The sequence below is a fragment of the Podarcis gaigeae genome, assembly GCF_964106915.1.
Source record: "Podarcis gaigeae genome assembly, chromosome: 3".
In the NCBI taxonomy this organism is placed as follows: domain Eukaryota; kingdom Metazoa; phylum Chordata; class Lepidosauria; order Squamata; family Lacertidae; genus Podarcis; species Podarcis gaigeae.
Window position 1 is genome coordinate 75576578 of NC_139680.1, and position 19116 is coordinate 75595693.

At 44.3% G+C, this 19116-nt stretch overlaps 2 protein-coding genes across 3 annotated transcripts in view; one reads left to right on the plus strand and one right to left on the minus strand.

Annotated features, from left to right (window-relative positions):
• PCNX2 (pecanex 2) overlaps positions 1–12031 on the minus strand; it is a 133395-nt gene extending 121364 nt beyond the window's left edge. The window contains exons 1-8 of the mRNA XM_083731981.1: positions 11950–12031; positions 6541–7432; positions 5382–5581; positions 4942–5059; positions 3498–3534; positions 1921–3213; positions 697–847; positions 446–591 (exon numbers count right to left, since the gene is read on the minus strand). Of these exons, the coding sequence (XP_083588107.1) occupies positions 446–591; positions 697–847; positions 1921–3213; positions 3498–3534; positions 4942–5059; positions 5382–5581; positions 6541–6693 (2098 nt within the window). The 5' untranslated portion in view covers positions 6694–7432; positions 11950–12031. The remainder of the gene's footprint in view (positions 1–445; positions 592–696; positions 848–1920; positions 3214–3497; positions 3535–4941; positions 5060–5381; positions 5582–6540; positions 7433–11949) is intronic.
• Positions 12032–12512: 481 nt separating this feature from the next.
• MAP3K21 (mitogen-activated protein kinase kinase kinase 21) overlaps positions 12513–19116 on the plus strand; it is a gene marked incomplete at its 5' end in the record, with an annotated part of 34027 nt that continues 27423 nt past the window's right edge. For both annotated transcript variants that reach the window (XM_083732216.1, XM_083732217.1), the window contains one exon: positions 12513–13320. In XM_083732216.1, coding sequence (XP_083588342.1) covers positions 12513–13320 — 808 coding nt within the window. The remainder of the gene's footprint in view (positions 13321–19116) is intronic.

Sequence of the window (19116 nt, forward strand, 5' to 3'; positions counted from 1 at the left end):
AGCTCTGGAATCCACATGCAGTGATCGTTTGTCAGCATTTCAGTGTTATTCAGCTGTTAATTCATTTCATTACCCCAATTTGAATTAGAATGTATTAGCCCACACCTGCCTGCATTTAATTAGCATATGAGAAGCGACTTCCGTCTTTCCCATTCATACCAGTAGGTATTTCCTTTTGGGAAACTCCAGTGTGGACAAGACCCAAGTTCTAGAATCCACTTGACTTGGTGAGTCTGTGTGTATGTTTGGGGTATATGAATACAGTGACCTAAGCGATCCACCCAGAGTATGAACCCCTTCTGCATACAAGGCTGTGGATCTCATGCCCAGGTACTTATATAATCATCCTACAATCCAATAAATATTGAATGCATTTTGCAAAACAGTTAAGCAACGTTATTCGTAGAAACCTCTCCCTTTCTCCTAAGTTCTCTATGGAGCTTACCATTTTCATCTATGAAGACATGCATTGCATCCACAGACATCTCTTCTTGCATAGAAGCCTCAGGCCCACTTATGACTTGCAAGAGGGAACTATCTTGCTGCGAAGTAACCCGGTAAATGATCTGCCTTTGCCTGGTGCTCTGGTAACTAGGCACAAAAGCAAAATAGAGACACTGAAATTAATTATTCTCACTGTAAGCAACTGATATGAATCATTTCAGACACAGTCAATGAGGAGAAGAAACTTCTTACTGAGCAGTGAACTTGATAGGCTCCGGGACAGTTGGATTAATACTACCAGAGTCTTGAGTTTGCATCTCTGGCTTATCCTGCTTTGAAGATCCATGTGCACTGTTTTTATCCATTACTGGAGTTTCTTCCTTTTTCTCTGTTGTGCAGCCATCTAAAAAATAGAAAGGCTACTTATACAAGACACTGGAAATGTGTTGTTTTCATGCTTTCTCTTTTTGAGAGAGCAATAGTATTTTTGATGAGGAGTGAGACACCCAAACTATGAAAACAACTACAGTCTGGCAGACAATTTTTCAAAGTCATATTGTATTCAGAACAGGTTTGGGCAAGGATCTGTTTATGTCAGGTGAGTTACCTGTGACCCTCAGATTAGTTTCATGTGAATGGAAGGAGGGAGAAAAACCGTTGGGAAATTGGGTGCCTGAGAGAAAGAGAAAAGTAACATGGCCTTTGAAAGAGAAAAAATGTCCCCCAATCCTGGCTTATAAACTTCTATATAGCACCTTGTACATAGGTAGTGATGTAAAAGTAATAAAAATAATAATATAAGGGTTTAAAATTACCTGCCATCTTTTCCTTTATGCTTCCATGAATTTGTGTCAGTGACAAAATGACCCATGACTAAAACCTGCAGGCAATGCTAACATAAATAAACATCCCCCTCATTTTTTTGCTTTTGGAATCTCACTTACACCGTAAGTGTAAGCATATTTATTCAGAACAGGGCTTAGTGGAGCTGACTTCAGAGCAATCACAGCACAAGTTCCAGTACAAGGAGACACTGTGGTATAGGAGCTAATCCAAGGTACTAGCTAACACACCTCTCTGGCTGTGGCTGGACAAAGCAGCACAGGATTGCACTGTCTATTTCATGTAGTGTTTCAGAGATTTTGTACATCTATTTCCACCACAGGGGACCTCAAAACAGTTTACATATAACTGTAAAATAGCCAACACAAATCATAACATGCAATGAAAACATCAGTTACACAAACTGAGGATTTCTGTGTGTAACTCATTCGTATGTGGTTTAAGAATCTTCTGTACGGCACACAACAGCCTGTGGTACTCCATTTTCAGCTTTAAAAAACACCACACTTTATATTCTGGACTATATATTGCTATCTGCTACCATCCCTTGACTGGCAAGTTGCTCTTAATGCAAGTGCTCAGAAATGCCTTAAGTGCAGAGATGGCTCATAATTCTGAAAGCATGCAGCATACCTCCAGTTATCTGCTTATCTTTTGCAGTCTCTGGTTTGCCATCAGACGCAGTTGCCTTTGAGGTGTTAATGGATTCCAGCAGCGAGATGAATTCCAAGAAATTAGATTCATTTGGCATCTGTCCTTCTTTAGCTTCCAGGTCAGATTTAGAGGTTGGCAAAAGCTTCTCTTTATCACTGACTGTCTCCGAGGAATTCTTACTTAAAAAAACATCGGTCCCACTGTCCACACTGAGCACACGAGCATGCCTTTTCTCATGAGCCGTTTTGTAAGAGGGTACGCCCAAATTCTGCTGCCCTTCTTTGGAATGTAAAGTCAGGACTTCTACGTTCTCAGAGGCATTCTCCGGGCAAGTGCTTACTTCTTCGTGATTATCTGTTGGGTTGTCACCATCCTCTTTTGCATTATTGTCCTGTTCGCCAGATTCATAGCCCGAACACTGGTTGGATGAGGCATCTACGTTTAAATTGTCTGGCGTTCTCAAACTTTCGCTCGCTTCTTGATAAGCCTGGCCTCCGCTGTCATCAGATAGTTCAAAGGTGATGACGGGGATTCTCATCATTTCGCTGCTTTGCTTACTGTGCTGGTCTGCCATGACAACACCAGATTCTGGATCCGAGCTGGATCCGATTTCAGCCCCCAAAACTTGCAAATGGCGTGAGCCATCCAGGTCGGTGGTTGAGTTCTGGGTGCTACTCATGGTGATCACAATTTTAATCGGTTCGTGTAGTGTAAGCGGATCTCCAGAGAGAGAATTGTCAATAAGAGCAACAGCTACCTCACTCTCCGAATCGTCAAGGTGAACCTTCATGTCATCAAGGTAGGAACTTTCCAGAGGTCCATCCACTCCCTTGGCTGCCACGGTATTACACTGCAGGCAACTAGTGGTTGTGATGTCTTGAGCAGATGCATCCAGCACTTTTTCTCTCCGGAAACACTTTGGGTTGCTTAGATGCTCAGAAATGATGACTGAATTATCAGTGCTCCAAGATTCAAAGGAAATGCCAGCTTTTATAATGTCATACTGGGACAAGGAAAGATTTGGCAATTTCTTAACCACACCTTTATCAAGAGGCGTATCCTCCACTGCACTATAACTAGAAAGCTGCACCTTCTCATCCTTTTCACTGGTTGCCGCGCTGATAAATGTCTCCATGGCATTTGGCTTCGCCACTATTGCTGATGTGGTAGAACTTGACATAAGTGCCATAGAAGCAGACAGAATATCTGCTTTGACACAGGGTGAGGTAGATGAAACCGGTAGGGCAGGCTGGTCTTCCAGAAGCATTACTCCTGATAAGAAGGGACACAAACATATGTGAAGTTCTGTCAGGCTAGGCAGTCCAGAAAATCCCCACTTGAATCAATGGGGCAGTACACAACTAAGCCTTTAAGTCCTATTGCTTTCAGTGGGGCATGAACATGTTCTCTAAACAAAGTATAAATAGTAAACGTTTACAAGTTATATAAAGTTCACTGCTACCATTTATTTTAGGAACATGCTCTAAACTCTGAGGTGTACAGTTTTGGGGGTGAAACATTTTTAACAATAGTAACAAACATTATCTATAAGGTACCTTTCAGATCTTCAATCGTTTCTTGTGCTGGCAGCTCCTAAAAATGAAGCAAATGGATTATGTGATCCATGTTATATTTAAAATGTGCATAATTTAAAACAGAGTACTTTAGCAAATCATAGTAAGTATAGCCTATATCCCACTTAAAATCAATGGCAGAAATAATAAAGACAGAATACAAGGATTGCACCCAACATCTCATAGATGTCTCAGGGTAAGCCATGTGATTACATTCAGTGAAGGATGTGGTGGTGGTATTGCAACTAATTATTCTGTTCATAGTACATTTCACAAGTTAAGAAAGTGTTTTTCCCTTTCAGATGTCAAGAGTCAGCAAGCAATACTTAAAAACACATACTAATAACTCTAACTGAATACTTGAAACCTGTAAATTGGAGAATATTGTTACTGTTGTTATTTGAAATGTATCTGAATCATGACTCCATTTCAAAGCTCTACAGAATTGCTACCCACGCGAGTTAGCTTCCCACTGAGGCCAACATTGGTGTCATGTACATGTACAGAACAGGAAAATGTAGCCAGGGATGCCCCCACACTGGTTTAATGGGTAAAACCTCACATCATATTTTTTTTATTGCCACATTCTAGTGGGTCTGCTTCACACAGAGTTGTGCACACTTAAAAAGCTTCCCTATTGTCTTCTGTACTAAGCAAGTGGACCTGTTAGAGCCCTTGAAGAGGGAAGAAGGTGCTGGACTCACCCCAAATGACCCCTTCCTCTCCTCCCATTCACTAACAGTCATGATCACTATCACAGTACTCAGCATTGATCACATCTTTGGACAAGGGGAGAGAACAAAAGAATTCTGAATCTTTAAAATTTCCTCCTCCTTCTTTAGCATTTTTGGCCACTGAATGATTATTATTATTATTATTTCATATACTGCTTAATGCTAACATAGGGTTCTATACTTGTAAACCACTTGGAAGGCTACTACATCAGCATTAATATAGACATCCAGAATTAAAATAACAGAATAAAATAAACCCACCAAAACATTAAAATATAGACATCCACAAATAAATTATGCAATTCAATTAATACACAGTAATTAAAACAGGATCTTTTCAAATTTGCATTGCTAATGATGACCAGAACCAGATGTTATTGGAGCTACAGTATATGGGTATCACCAAATACACCAGCCCCACCATTCCCCCTTCCCTGTCATGTGTACATCAGTAAAACAAAACGGATGGCCTGGCACCACAACACTCTGAATTTCCTTGCCCAACTTAACTAGCTGCTGCTTGCAGGGATGGCAAACCTTGGAGCACAATGACATCCCATCGTGCATTTTGCTTTGCTAGGCAAAGGAGATGGTATGCTACTATTTTTACAGTAAAACCCATATTACATTTTTGATGGTCAGAGAAACCCAGTGGCATATGTAGAGTGAACAGCAGAAAAAGCTTTACTAACCAGGACTCCTGAAGAGTGATGAGAGAGGATAGCCTGCACTTTTACGCTGCTGTGGATGGTTGGTGTTGAACCATTACGCTTGAGCTCTTCAAATGCACAACTGTCCCCAATGTTATTGCTATTCAAAAATAATAAAGAACAAAGAATTCAGGGATGACTTTTTCTCACAATGACCATCACCAGTCCTGTTCCAAATGTATGTGCAAATCAGCCTGTCAGAAAGTTGGCAGTCAATCAGTGATTCTGCTGGGATTAATCTACCTCCCTTCCCTCTCCTAAACAGCTGCTTGGCACCATCCATAATTTTCTGACAAAGGCAGGAAACCTATTTGCTCACAGTAAACGATTTGCATGCAGAAGCTTGTTTCCCTACATGTACGCCTCCTCATTATTTCAGAGGGCACCAAGGATAACCTTACACAGTAAGGAAGAAAACTTGCCTGAGATTCATATGCCGAACTGCATTATCTCTTCTACCTTCTTTATTTTGCTTTCCTTCTTTCCATGAGACCTTTTGTTGAATCACTTCTCCTTTGTCAAACATAAGATGCAGGCGATAACTGACCACTTTGATTATCGTGAAAAGCACAGTCACAGAACTGCAGTAGACAAAGGCTGTGATGGCATTGGGAGGGAATGCCTAAACATAAGAATAACAAAGAGTTAATGCAACTGATCCCTTGGTTTGCCAGTAGATTTCATTTACTTGCAGTGTGACAATTTAAATTTGTAACAAGACTGATTATTGATAACCCTGCTAATGTTTTCCTAACAATTATACAATACTATTGGCATTTACATGGTGCTTTTCCTAAGTGCTTTAATGTAATTTTTACAACAACCCTGTAAGGCAGTGGTGGATAACCAGGGGCCTTCCAGATGATGTTGTACTCCAACTCCCATCATCACTGGCCACTGGCCATTCTGGCTGGGACTGATGGGACTTGGAGTCCCAATAGCATCTGGAGCAGTTATGACATATGATACCCCTATTGTAAGGCATATGATACCCCTATTGTAAGGTATAGTAAAATTTCTTCAGACTGGCAAGAGATACAACATTTGCAGATACTTTGGTCAGGATCCAAAGAGCCACTCAGCACTTTGTCCAGGGCTGGGGAAGCTTTGGCTAACAAGACATTGCTGAACTACAACTCCCATCAGCCCCAGCAAGCAAAACTGATGTCCAAGGATTATGAGAGTTGCAGTCCAGCAACCCAAAGGTTCCCACACCCGATAGCAGAACAAAATCAAAAGAGAGAATAAGCCTTGGGAAATATAGGAGCATAGTGGATGAATATTTTACTGGCATATTGTTAGAATGCACATAATCATAGTTTTATTGTAGCACCAGCTGGGAGAAGGATCGTCACTAGAGTTTTCTCATAGGACACCTTCTGAATCCCCATAATCCTCCTCTCTCTTCCCCATGCCGTGCTGCCTCCACCTGCCCACCGGGACTTCCCGGGCTTGAGCCGAAGCCCTGCTTTCTCCGGGCCCTCATCCCGGGCGCAGGAAGGGAGCTGCGGGACAGAACCTGGCTCGGGTCGTTGTCCCCGGGGCTCTGGGCCTCTCCCTCCCCGCCGGCTCCCTCCTCACCAGATGCATCGCCATCGGCAGCAGGAGCAGGAAAAGCCACAAATAGAGGTGGCAGCTGTTGGTGAACTTGCTCTGCTCCGGATCGTGGTACCAGCCTCCGGTGAGCGCCGCCCACACGCCCTGCCGGAGCAGCTGCACGGCTTGGGACACCATGGCCGACCCCGGAAGCCGCCGCCGCCTCACTCTCCTGGTCGGTGCTGGTCCTGGCTGCCGCCACCGCCGCCGAGATGCTGCCTGGAGCCGGCCGCCTGGACCTCCATGCCGGATGCTAGAAGGATTTTCCCATCATGCTCCGCGGCGCCCTCTAGGCCAGCGGTCCCTGAGATGGGAAGCTCCGCCCAGCACGCCTTTCGCAGGACGTGGCCGCTCTGACGCGCGAGGGATTCCCACGCTGGGCGCGCAGCTCCTTTCTGCCCGTTTTCTTCTTTGCCTTTCTCCTCTGCGTCCTACCCTCCTGCCGCTCATCGGCTCTCCATGCCTGGACTCCCCATCTCTCCGCTTGGGAAGATTTCACATCAGACCCCTGAAGAATCCCGAGAACTGTAGTTTGCTAAGGGGTCTGGGAAGAGGAGCTCCGTGAGGGCGAACTACAGCTCCCAGGATTCTTGGGCGCCACGCTGCCCTTCCCTCCTTCGGTTCTTCCCCAGTTTAGTTTCCAGGGTGCAACCGATGTCGTTCACTCCTCCATTCCCAGCGCAGTCTTTCCCCCGCCTCTTCCCAATGAGGATCGGTAGCTTTGCCCTAACTTCAGATGGGGCTGAATTGCAACCGCCGCTGTCCCTGATCATTGGTCTTACTGCCCGGGAATCGTGGGTGATTATAAGTCCAGTGGAATCTGGGGACCCGGGAGTAGGAGAAGAGTGGCCTCTTTGTGCTAAATATGTTTACGAATCTATACAAATAAAAACATAAATATTATTTAGAATGCAAGCTTGCCTCTGTGTGATGCTTCCTATTAAGCATCTCAAGGTTGCACTAAATGTGTACTGTGGACGCAGTGCAAAGCAGACGTGAGCATTCCAGCCCGAGAAAGCTTTATGTGCTTCACAATATATCCACTAGGGGGTGCGATAGGAGAACTTTTCTATATACATGTACCTGCAAAAAACAGTTTTGAAAGGAAGATAGAAATTCTATTTTACTGCTTCTCCTGTTTATGTATTTTGACACACAACTTTTACCACTGTTTTCAAAATAACTCAGAATATGTAAGTCATTTAACTATTTTCTTTACTGCTGTGTTGACTTTTGGGGAACGCTCAGTTTTATTGTCAAGACATTTTCCCTTGTTAGCTTTTCATCTTCACAAGAATTCTTTCCCTTCGTCCCATCATCAGTGTGACTGCTTCGCCTTCCCACTTTCTCCATGGACCTTATCCTACCTCTCTCCTAGGTCTTGGAATAGCCTATCTCTGCCCCTTGCCCCCACAGACACACACTTATGCCCTCCTCTCTTCTCTCCTGCCCAAGCCTCTTCTCCTCTGGTTTCCCCAGATGTAGTGAATGCCTGTTACAATGTGTAATATAATATACTACAATGATTACACGAGAGTATATATGGAAATAAGGTCTTTCAATGTCCATAGACTTTGCAAGATTCGGCCTAGACATTTTCAAGCAATACATCTAAAATATTATTTAATAGTGAACGTTTGATCACTTTTCATCACTTTAGCTTATTTTCCTCTGCTGAAATAAAAAGAATCTGCCCACTGTGTGGACTGACATGGATGGATTTTTTACATTACCAGAGACCACAAAATAGTTTTGTATTTCACTACATCAGAGTAAAGAAATAAAAAGAGGGGAGGAATGGCAGTCCATGTAAACTCCCAGCCCATTTACAGTGTGTGACAGCAAGACTGAAATTTCACACAGCCACTTCCGACCAAATGACCATGCACACAAGTCAAATTCACCTTGGATAAATTCTCAAGAGGTGCTAAAACCCACCTCTTACAATCCTAAACAAAAAAACAGTTCAAGGAAGGGGACAAATGGAGTTTATCTCCCAGCCCAGCAGATGGAATGGCATCTCTCTCCTTCCCTTTTGCAACATGACCGATGAAGGAGTGAAGGAATCAAATATACTAGATAAGTTGAGGGCTGAGGGACAATGAGCCCTGCACATTTTGCTTGCAAGTGGGCTGTCACTGGACTGATTTGAACACAGCTCTAGACATGCAATATATATAAGCCCAAATTCATGACGGCAGGAACGTCATAATTCTAGATGGTTTCATTTTGAAAGCAGAACTGCTGTTCAAGCAGAATTGCAGCTTCTTTGGCTTTAATTCACCCTCCTCCAGCATCCATTCAGTTTCAACCAGCTTCCTATTAGCATTACTCTGGAGGCCAGGACAAGGCTCCTCTGTACTAAGCAGCTTAACAAGAAACCTCAAGATAATAATGTCTCAATGAACTCGAAAGATAATTGTACCTGGCAGCATTTAACATTTTCTCTGTGGCTGGCAGAATTTCCTGCCAACATGCTCCTCCTACATGAATTGAACTCCAGAGAATACATAATTTATTTTAGTCTCTGCAGACCGATGGCAAGTGGTTCATTTTTAGCGTTTGCTCACTTGATGGGTTAATTGAACTGGCTGTCAGTGGCTGACATATGTTTATTTTACGCTGACTTGGGTTTTATTGCTGAATGGTTCCTGGGTTGGCTTTATTATATTTGTTGTGTTTTTAAACTTGTTTTACACTGTCATTGTATGTTGCTTAGTAAATCTTTTTTATTATTATGTGACTGGCAAATGCAAATAATAAATAAATGCTGCCAAGCCGAGGAAGTTTCCCTGGAGGTTCCTAACATCTTCCTTTTTCCTTGAAAACAGTGCTATGGTTCTATAGTTCCTTCTAGCTATCACCCCTAAAAGTGGCATTACTATTCAATATTTTTTTCAAAGCACCCCCAAATCTTGCACATACAACAGTGGCCTGGAAGCGTCATTAAGGCTGCAATCTTATGCTCACTTACTTGGCAATAAAAAGTCAATAGGACTTACTTCTGACTAGACATATATTTGAAATATCTGATATTATTATTATTATTTAATCAATAATTTATCCCAAGATCCCAGGGAGATGTACAACATTAAAAACATTAATTTACATAGCATAATAATAAAAAGCAATAAAACCACCACAGAAAAACATCATAATAGAAGTCCCCCCTACTTTAAAAAGGCCATAGATTGTTTAATGGATGAAGGCCTGGGCAAGGAAGAATGTAACCTCAATAAGTGACCTAATAAGTGTCTTACACACATTTTCCTAGGAGTAAACAATAGACAGATCCAGAGTGGAGTCCCTAAGACGATTCAATGGCACCTTGTATGCCTCCTTCCGGCAACTCCTGCAGGCTTGCGTCCCAGAGAGGTCACTTCGGTGCTGTTATTGCAGCAGTTCACCCCCAGAGGCATACTCCATTGTCTCTCAAGACAGACTGATGCCAACAAGCCCCACTGAATGCAACAATTCCAAATATTTTCTCAGGCTGTAAACAGGGATTGTTGGGAAGGAGGTAAAGAAAGTATCAGATGAGATAGACAGTGGTTCCACTTCCTGATCTTCATTCCAGGTTCATTAGTGGAATGCTTTGCATGAAAAAGGTCAGAGGCTCAATTGCCAGCATCTCCAGGCTTACTTCATAAGTCCTCTGCAATTGTGTAGCAAGTATCAGCAACTAGACTATCTAGTGAGCACAGATCCTTATCATGAATCTTACTTACCGGTATATATTATGTTGGAAAATATTGGGTATGTACCTTTATTTATTCTGTTTTGTATATTCTGCTTTATTTTACAATGTGTATGCAGGTAGCTCAGTTTTGTTATCATTCATCGGTTGTATGCCTTGTATCATATTTCCAACTGAGGTACCACTTTAGCTAATGGGGCCTCCTGCTGCCACCGCCGTGCGATTTCTGTTCTTATCCTGAAGCAAAGTTCTTAACCCAAGGTACTATTTCTGGGTTAGCGGAGTCTGTAACCTGAAGCGTATGTAACCTGAAGTGTCTGTAACCTGAGGTACCACTGTATTATGAAACAGCAGCATCATTCCAGAGACACTGTCCTTTTGAGGCTTTTGAGACGTCTTCCGCTGAAACTTTTGAAAAACTATTGAGAAACTTTACTTTACTCTGTTTCAAATCAGGCGTTCATGCCTCCAAAGACTGTGCTGCCTAACATGCTCTGCCTAGAATTGTGTCTGGGTATAAAGTGGTCTCAAAACATGGGCAGCTTACAGGAATTGGGCCAAAGCAATTCAAGTGCCCATGCCCCTGGGATATTATAGTTTATGAAGTGCTCTAGCATATTCTTTCTCTTTCTGAGCACTGTAGTTTGTTCAGGATTGCAGTGGATTGTGCCTTAGTGGGAGATAAACTACATTGCCCAGTATTCGTTTGAGGGAAGGAATGTGCTTTAAAAGTATATACAAACACGCCCCCCATCTCTCTCTGAACAGCAGACAACATAGGAGAGATCCTGACCCCTGTCATGTGCAAGGCTGTTGAAAACAAGCTACCACGTATTATGATGCCTCGCCCTAGTCTGGAGAGGCAGGAAGTACAGGATTCCAGTCGAGGCAGGAGGCAAAGTGGGGCTTTGCGCGTGAAAGTGAGCATCCATTTCACCCCAAGGTTCCTCAGAACAGGATAGCTTAGTCGATAGAGTGGGCAACTCCTTTATCTCAGTGTCCTGGGTGGGTTCAAGCCCCACGCTGGGCAAAATATTCTTGCATTACACGGGGTTGGACTAGATGACCCTCGGGGTCCCTTCCAACTCTACAATTCTGTGAGTCTATGAAATAGGTTTACAGGAGTTTCCTGCTGCTGCGCCCCCCCCTCCCATCCCATTTCTCCGTCCCCTGCGCGCGCGCACCCGAGGGGAGCCCCTGCTCAACAGCCCCCATCCATTGGAGGTCCAGCCTTCCGGGTTTCAGGCAAAGAGCGAGCCTTGATGCCGGCGCTCTGGTTCCACCGCCCGCCCCGCCCCCCCGGCCCTCCTGGCGCCCCTTCCTCTCCCGAAGAGGCTGCTTGGTCTCTGTCGCGCGCGCCGCTCGCTCCCTCCGCTTCTGCGCCGGGCGAAGAGCAAAAGCAGCCCCAGGCACCTGCCCGGCTTGGCTCTCCGACCTGCGCCCAGAACCTGGCCCCTGTGTCACGTGGCTGGGGCCAGCCAATCGGGGGCCAGCCAGGAGGCTTCTTTCTTTTTTTTCGGGAGCAGCCGCTGTCGGAGAAGGAGGTTGGCTGGGAAAGTTGCTCTTTCGCCGCTCCGTGTCGCGCGCCCTCGCCCGCCTCTCTCGGCGTTGCTGCTTTGAGCAGAGGGGGCCACGCCGCTCGCCCCCCCCCCCGGACCTCGCTTTCCCGCCTTCGCTGCCGAGGCGGGCCGCTTTACCTGTTGCTTCAGCCGCCGCCCCGCGCGCCCCTTTGCCTTCCTTCTCCTCACCTGGCCCCTCCTGCCTTCCCTGGGAGACCCCGGAGCGCGCTCGCCTTTTGCCCTTCCGGTCAAGCCTTTTCGCTCTTTCTCTTCCCTTCTTCCGGCCTACGTTGTCCCCGAACCTCTCTGCTTCCCGTCCCCAGTCTGTGGACCCGAGACCTTTCCACTTCCTCCCTTGCTTGGGCGCCTTCCGCTGAGCCCCCACAGCCTCCTAGCTTAGGCTTTCTGGACTGTGAGAACCTCCCACTCCCCACCTAGTTCTTTCATTCATTTTCTCCTCCTTATGAGCCTTGCCCTGACTCCCCTCCCTCCTCCAATCCTCTGCCCCCCTCCACACTCCAACTTCCTGCCCTTGGTCTTCCAATGCCTCTGCTGCTCCCTTCTAGCTTACTCCACTTCCTCTGCCATCACGTTCCTGCCCAGTTGAAGCCTTGAGGGGGGGTGGTCTTCTTCCAGAGGCTTCCCTGACTGTTCCCAATGCTGAGGCCAAAGTGGATGAGATCTGGGCCCCCGCCTTGACCATGGCCTTGGTGAGCTCCGAGGGAGCGGCTGAAGGGACCTCGGGGACCACCGGCCGTACCTCCTGCCCCCTCTGGACCGTGCTCTATGACTACGAGGCCTCCGGGGAAGATGAGCTGAGCCTGCGGCGAGGGGAAGTGGTGGAGGTTCTCTCCAAAGATGCGGCGGTCTCCGGAGATGACGGCTGGTGGGCTGGCAAGATCCGCCACCGCCTCGGTATCTTCCCGGCCAACTATGTGACCTACCAGCCGGGACGCTACCAACACCCCCCGCTGGGATTGCTGGAAAAGTCTGGGCATGAAGCCCAAGCCCAAGCTATGGGAGATGGGCATCCTGTCAGTGGTGAAGACCATTTGGGTTCTCTAGAAGAGATTAACTTCCAGCATCTGGAACTGCAGGAGATCATTGGAGTTGGGGGCTTTGGCAAAGTTTATAAAGCAAAATGGAAGGGCCAAGAAGTGGCGGTGAAAGCAGCGCGGCAGGACCCAGATGAGGACATCATGGCCACAGCAGAGAGTGTGAGGCAGGAGGCAAAGTTGTTCTCCATGCTGAAACATCCCAACATTATTGAGCTTCATGGTGTAAGTTTGCAGGAGCCCAACCTCTGCCTGGTCATGGAATATGCTAGGGGAGGACCCCTCAACAGAGCTCTGTCAGGGGCCTCTCCCTCCACCAGTGGGAGTCATTGGGGCCGTCGGATACCTCCTCATATACTGGTCAACTGGGCCGTGCAGATAGCTCGCGGGATGCTTTACTTGCATGAAGAAGCCTTAGTATCCATCCTTCACAGAGACCTCAAGTCAAGCAACAGTAAGTACAGTGTTCAAATAGTTTAAAAACTGAGTGAGACAAGTTACATTTTCCTTTCCATTTTTAAATGTTGCAACCCCAAACAGCACTGTGAGAAACATTGTTTTTAAACAATGTGGTGTTCTAAGTGAAGGCAATGAAATATTTTTTTCTGTAAGACCTGGATTTGGCAATGCCACAATGAAGCTCTAACCTCTTGAGTCAAGTTGGATAAAAGAGTCAAGTCTCAAAAGCAAAAGTTAGACTCAGGGCATTTGTACTGGGATTTGAAATCAGTACTTTTTCTTTTCCCATTCAGAATCTGCCTTTCAATTATTCTACGTTACAAGATAATCCAGTTCTGTTGCATGAAGTTTCTTTTCTGTTGTCGCAACACCATTGTAGATGCACAAGCTGTTCGGTTTTCAGCTGTGTTTGCATTCTTAGAAAACCTGAGCAGCCTCTTACAAGAAAAAGGGTCTGGGTGACATTTTTCTTCTGAAATTTTGGTTCAGCATTGTTGATTATAAAAACAACAAAAGCATTTGTTTGTTTGCTTTAGGAGTTATATTTAGACTAGGGCTATTGCTTATATACACTACCTGTCTTGTAAATACTGAAAATCTAAAATAGTAATGCTGCTCAAATCTGTGGACTGTTGTTGTTTGGTGCCATTTTGTTAAATCTGGGAGGAAGCAGTCTTACTTCACCAATAGCTTATTATTGTTTCCAGGTGCCCGAGGTGTTTAATGTCATAATTTGAAGGGCGGTAAGTGTGCAGAACTGCCAAAAAAAAAGTGTTTCATTGTCTTTACCTGTCTTTGTGTACCATGTCAGAAGGGTGGGGTTCAAGTAATAAACTACTGCTGCTACCGATTATTATTATTAATGTGGATTGTGAGAATCAGTGTTGCTTGGGGTGTGGGGTTTGTGCCACATCCTGAAAGCTCATAATGAAGGATCCCATTGCTTTTCAAGTGGAAAAGAGAGGGGGGATTTCTTATTCTCAAAATATCCTGTTGCAACACGTAGAATAAGCAATGGTGGAATAGTTTGAAAATTCAAAATGAGTGAAGAAAGCTTCCACATTTTCCTGCTACGACATGGCCAGTTTACTTTCTTGGACCAGTATTTTCTAGTCGTTGGTATTAAAGGAGGATGCCCCCCCCCCCCCCCGTACTCACACTACAGTAGTTATGTTAGTCCCCTTAAGCTTCTGCAATGGCACCCTGTTGACTTAATATAAGGCTGCTGCTTCTCAAGGCACCCACCCATGTTGGATATATAAGCTAATCTCCAAATGGCACCTTAAACCTATGTTATAGTTGCCACAATAGAATAAATTTGTCATTATTAATTTCATTTCTATACCACTTTATATTTTGAAGAAAAAAATCTCAGAGTGGTTTACAACATATTAAAACATCAAATAAAACAATCCAGAATAAAACAAATTCAAGCTTCAAATAAAATATTTCAGATCCTTCTCTATGTGACATTTCCCCCATATTTATTTACTTAATTTATATAGATGCCCCATAGGAATTCAGTGTGGTGTGGTGGTTAGAGCATCAGACTAGGACATGGGAGATCAGGGTTCAAATACCCACTCAGTCATGAGGCTTACTGGGTGACCTTGGGCCAATCACAGCCTCTTAACCTACTTCACAGGGTCATTCTAGGAATTAACTAGTGGGGGGAGGGTGACCCAATTTGGATGTAAAATGAAGCCAGGCCTCGCGGTTTGATCTTCCCACATATGCTGGGGGAGAACTATCCACATATCATGGTTAAGTATGGTTTACTGTGACATGTAAACACAACCACTGTTTCACTTATGTAGCATATAAGGGTTGTTTATTTCTTATTTGACATTATGTGTGCAGGTCAGAAGCTTGTGCCTGCTTGCATTTGTGCACAGATGTTTATGTGCACACACACACACTGCATATAAGTGTTCTGTCACTTGTTTTGGGATCTGTGCACCAGCTGCAGTCTGGAAATTGCTACCAGAAATGGAATGGAAAGAAGTCCTCTTAAACCAAATTCTATGTGTGCAGCTTAAGCATGAATGGACATCCCTCTGCCATGGTCCATAAATATGAGGCTGCAAATCATTCAAATGTGAAATATGACTAAACGTAATGAGATTATGGGAAAGTTCCAATAAGGTAGCAGGAGAGGTGGAAAGGCCTCATTTGACTCCTCCGTGCACTTCCTTCAGCACCCAAAAGTTAGATATTTATTCTCTTGCAAAACTGGTTTTATCTTTAAATACTGCCTTATTTCTGGGGAAGAAATGAAAACTCCCGAAAGTTGCAGTTTTAATATATTACCATGAAGTATGTCCTATAGATCCTAGTGAGACTTAAGTTCTGGTTAAACATGCTTAGGGTTGGATTAGATAGTGCAGATGCTGATGTGCTACATTCTGTAGTTATCTCTAGAGTGCAGCGTTGCTCCCAAGCTACACACTTAACCCCTGAGTCATAAACACCCTTCCATCTGGGCTTTCTTCAGAATAACCAAATACCGTATTTTTCGCTCCATAAGACACACTTTTTTCCTCCTAAAAAGTAAGGGGAAGTGCCTGTGCGTCTAATGGAGCAACTGTGTGGTCAATCGCTGGCCCCCTTTCTGGCCCCGCCCCCTTGCCCCGGCCTCCATTGTTGAATGTTCTGCAGATGGAGGCTGTTTGTTTTCCCAGCGACATGTGACTGGATGATTAGATTATCTGTCTGGAAACTGTAGAAATGGCTCCCCGTCCTTTCCTAAAGAAGCTGCAGAACTGTGAGTTGAACCCCATAAAAACAGGATGTTTTCCCTTTGCAAAGTAAGCTCAACAACTTTGACCTAATCCTCAAAAAATGGGGCTTTTCCCCTTTGCAAAAGAAGCTGCATAACTTTGAGATGATCCCCCCAAAAACGGGGCTTTCCCCCTTTACTCCTCTAAAAACTAGGTGCGTCTTATGGTCAGGTGCGTCTTGTGGAGCGAAAAATACGGTATATATCCCAATTGCTTTTCAGCAATAATAACATGATCTGCTATCCACACACAAATGGGGTAGAATAGCCTTGCTACATGCAAGGCAGCTTGGTTGTGATGCAATTAAATTCTTTAGAGATGTAAACAAAATCTGGCTAGTTCCCTTCAGGGTAGGAGAAGTGCTGGTTTTTATACTTCTAGGAATGAGGAATGGGCCATTGTGAGTTTCTCCCTTCCCAAAGGCCCTGGTGAATGCAACCTGAAACCTGCATGGCACCTACAGAGCCTTATTTGCATGTCTGCTACCTCCTCCCATGTTCCATCTTAGGAAGATTACAGGATGCAGACTCATAGCTTTTCATCAGCTAACTTTTTAAAAATTCTCTCCCTCTCTTTCCTGTCTGCCTCACTTTGTTCAGCCTGATGAAAGGTTTTGGGGAACCTGAAAGGTTGAATACAATTGTGTGACATACTCTTTGGCCTGATACATATATTGCCCTATATGGATTTTGAAACAGTGGCCCGATCCGTGCCATACATCTCAGTATCTTGTGGTTTTAAACAGCCATGGATTCCTCCAAAGAATCCTCCAGACTTGGAGCATATCTGAGACGGGGGGGGGGGGGGAGCTGCAGGGTGCAGAATAAGCATATATCCCATTTGCAGATGTTGGAGGCCACATGTGGATATCATGAAGTACGTCCAACCAGCAAGCTCCAGTGGTAAAGCACAAACACCAAACTGAAAAGAATTGACATCTGGAGAAATGGGTACCTTCACCTTCTATACCACTAAGCCTTAATTTCAAAAAACTCATTTTAATTATTTTATATATTTTAAGGAGTTTATATTCCACCTTCCACAATAACAGCTATGATCGGGTGGCCTACATAATTTAAAACAAAGTAACAAAATGTCATAAAAGAAGCTGGACAACAACAGAGACAAGTTCATGCAGTCATCATTGAAGGCACCAAAAAGATAGGAACCCAGAGTCCGTGTCAGGAGTGTTTCAACTTGGTGTCCAGAAGGAATGGGGATGCATAAGGAATAGCTGCCAGGAGTCATCCTTCTTCCCAATTTCTCCCCCCAGCCTAACAAGCAGGCTGGTGGCCACAACTTTGGCTGACCTTTCAGAGAGGCAAAGTGTGTAAGGGAATGAGTGAGTGACCCCATGATATAGCACAGTGTTGTGCAGCATAGATGAGAAGAAAGATATAGTGACTATGGCAGGAAGAGAAAGCAACTAAATCTGAAAGCTGGTGGCATATTAGGAGGTTGCCAGAGACTTGTCATGCATACTTGGCCCACCTGCAGCTGCTTAGCAGAGCAAACCCATTAGCCATTCCTGCTACTATTTTAATTATTAGCTGTTTTGCGTTACATAATATTGTACTATATGGTGGGCTTTGGGGGCGAATCATAAAATTGTGTAATGGTTAGAGGTGGCTACCTATGTTGAGTCATGAGGTTCTGCCTACAGTAATGAAGGTAAGGCAGTGTTTCCCAACCTTGTGCCTCCAGATGTTTTTGGCCTACAACTCCCATCATCCCTAGCTAGCAAGACCAGTGGTCAGGGATGATGGGAGTTGTAGGCCAAAAACATCTGGAGGCACAAGGTTGGGAAACACTGAGGTAAGGTGCAGGTCATTTATAGGAACAAGCTGCTTCAGTTTGAGCCAGCAAACCACAGGAAATGCCCAGGCTATCCTGAACTTCCTTTTAGTCAGCTTCCTTTATGACTCGTGAAACTGAGCATTCCATTATTGTCTCATCTTAAAGCCAAGCACATATGCTGCGATTAGATAGCCTTTCCCTTGAGGTTTGATTAGAAATTATGACAAATGTAATAATTTCTCTCCACCCACACCCTGCCTTATGCACCCAAAGGCTTATTGATTGCTAGGCGTTATACTAGTGCTTCTTTTGCTCTGCATGGGGATAGTCACTGATGCAATAGAGGATGCATGAGAAAATAATAAGGAAGCAATCCCTTGGGAATTGTATTGATGTCAAAGGTTAATCACATCCCTTTCTGCTAGATCTGGCAGAATCTCTATGCGTTAATGACAAGCAAAGTCAAGCATTTCTATGTTTTGGGGTGACATTATTTCTGACAAACTAGACCAGGAACCATAGTACAGTGGTACCTCAGTTTACAAACTTAATCCATTCCAGAAGTATGTTCTTAAACTGAAACCATTCTTAAACCAAGGTGTGCTTTCCCTAATGAGGCCTCCCACTGCTGGTGCCCTTCCACCATTCAGATTCTGTTCTTAGACCGAGGTAAAGTTTCCGGTTTTGCGGAGTTTGTAAACCAAATCGTTCTTAAACCGGACTGTTCTTAAACCAAGGTATGGCTGTAAAGGTTTCCATCATAGAATACCTTTGTTCTAGTCTAAAAAATATTTGTCTCGCTCCCTGACCTACAGATTCTTGAAATGGATTATTTTCACTTTCCTTGCTGAATAACCAGCACTTGTATTTGGTTTGGTAAACTTTCCATAGTTGTTCTGCACATGTATAAGCACTTTAGAAATATTGTCCTGGATCAGATTAAAAGATTACCTGGTCTATCATTATATCTTCAGCAGCTGCCAGCCAGATGTCTCAGGAAACTCAAAATATGATGGAGATTACTATTCCTTTTTTTGTCCCAACATCTGGAGATCAGAGGCATACTGACAGAGCATGGAAATTCCATTTTAGCAGTCACTGATGATAGAATTGACCTCCATTCATATGTGGGTTTTTTAAAATGCAATTGGTTCTAGGTCCATCATAGCATCCTGTACAAAACTATACATGTGCTGTATAAATATGTTTATTTC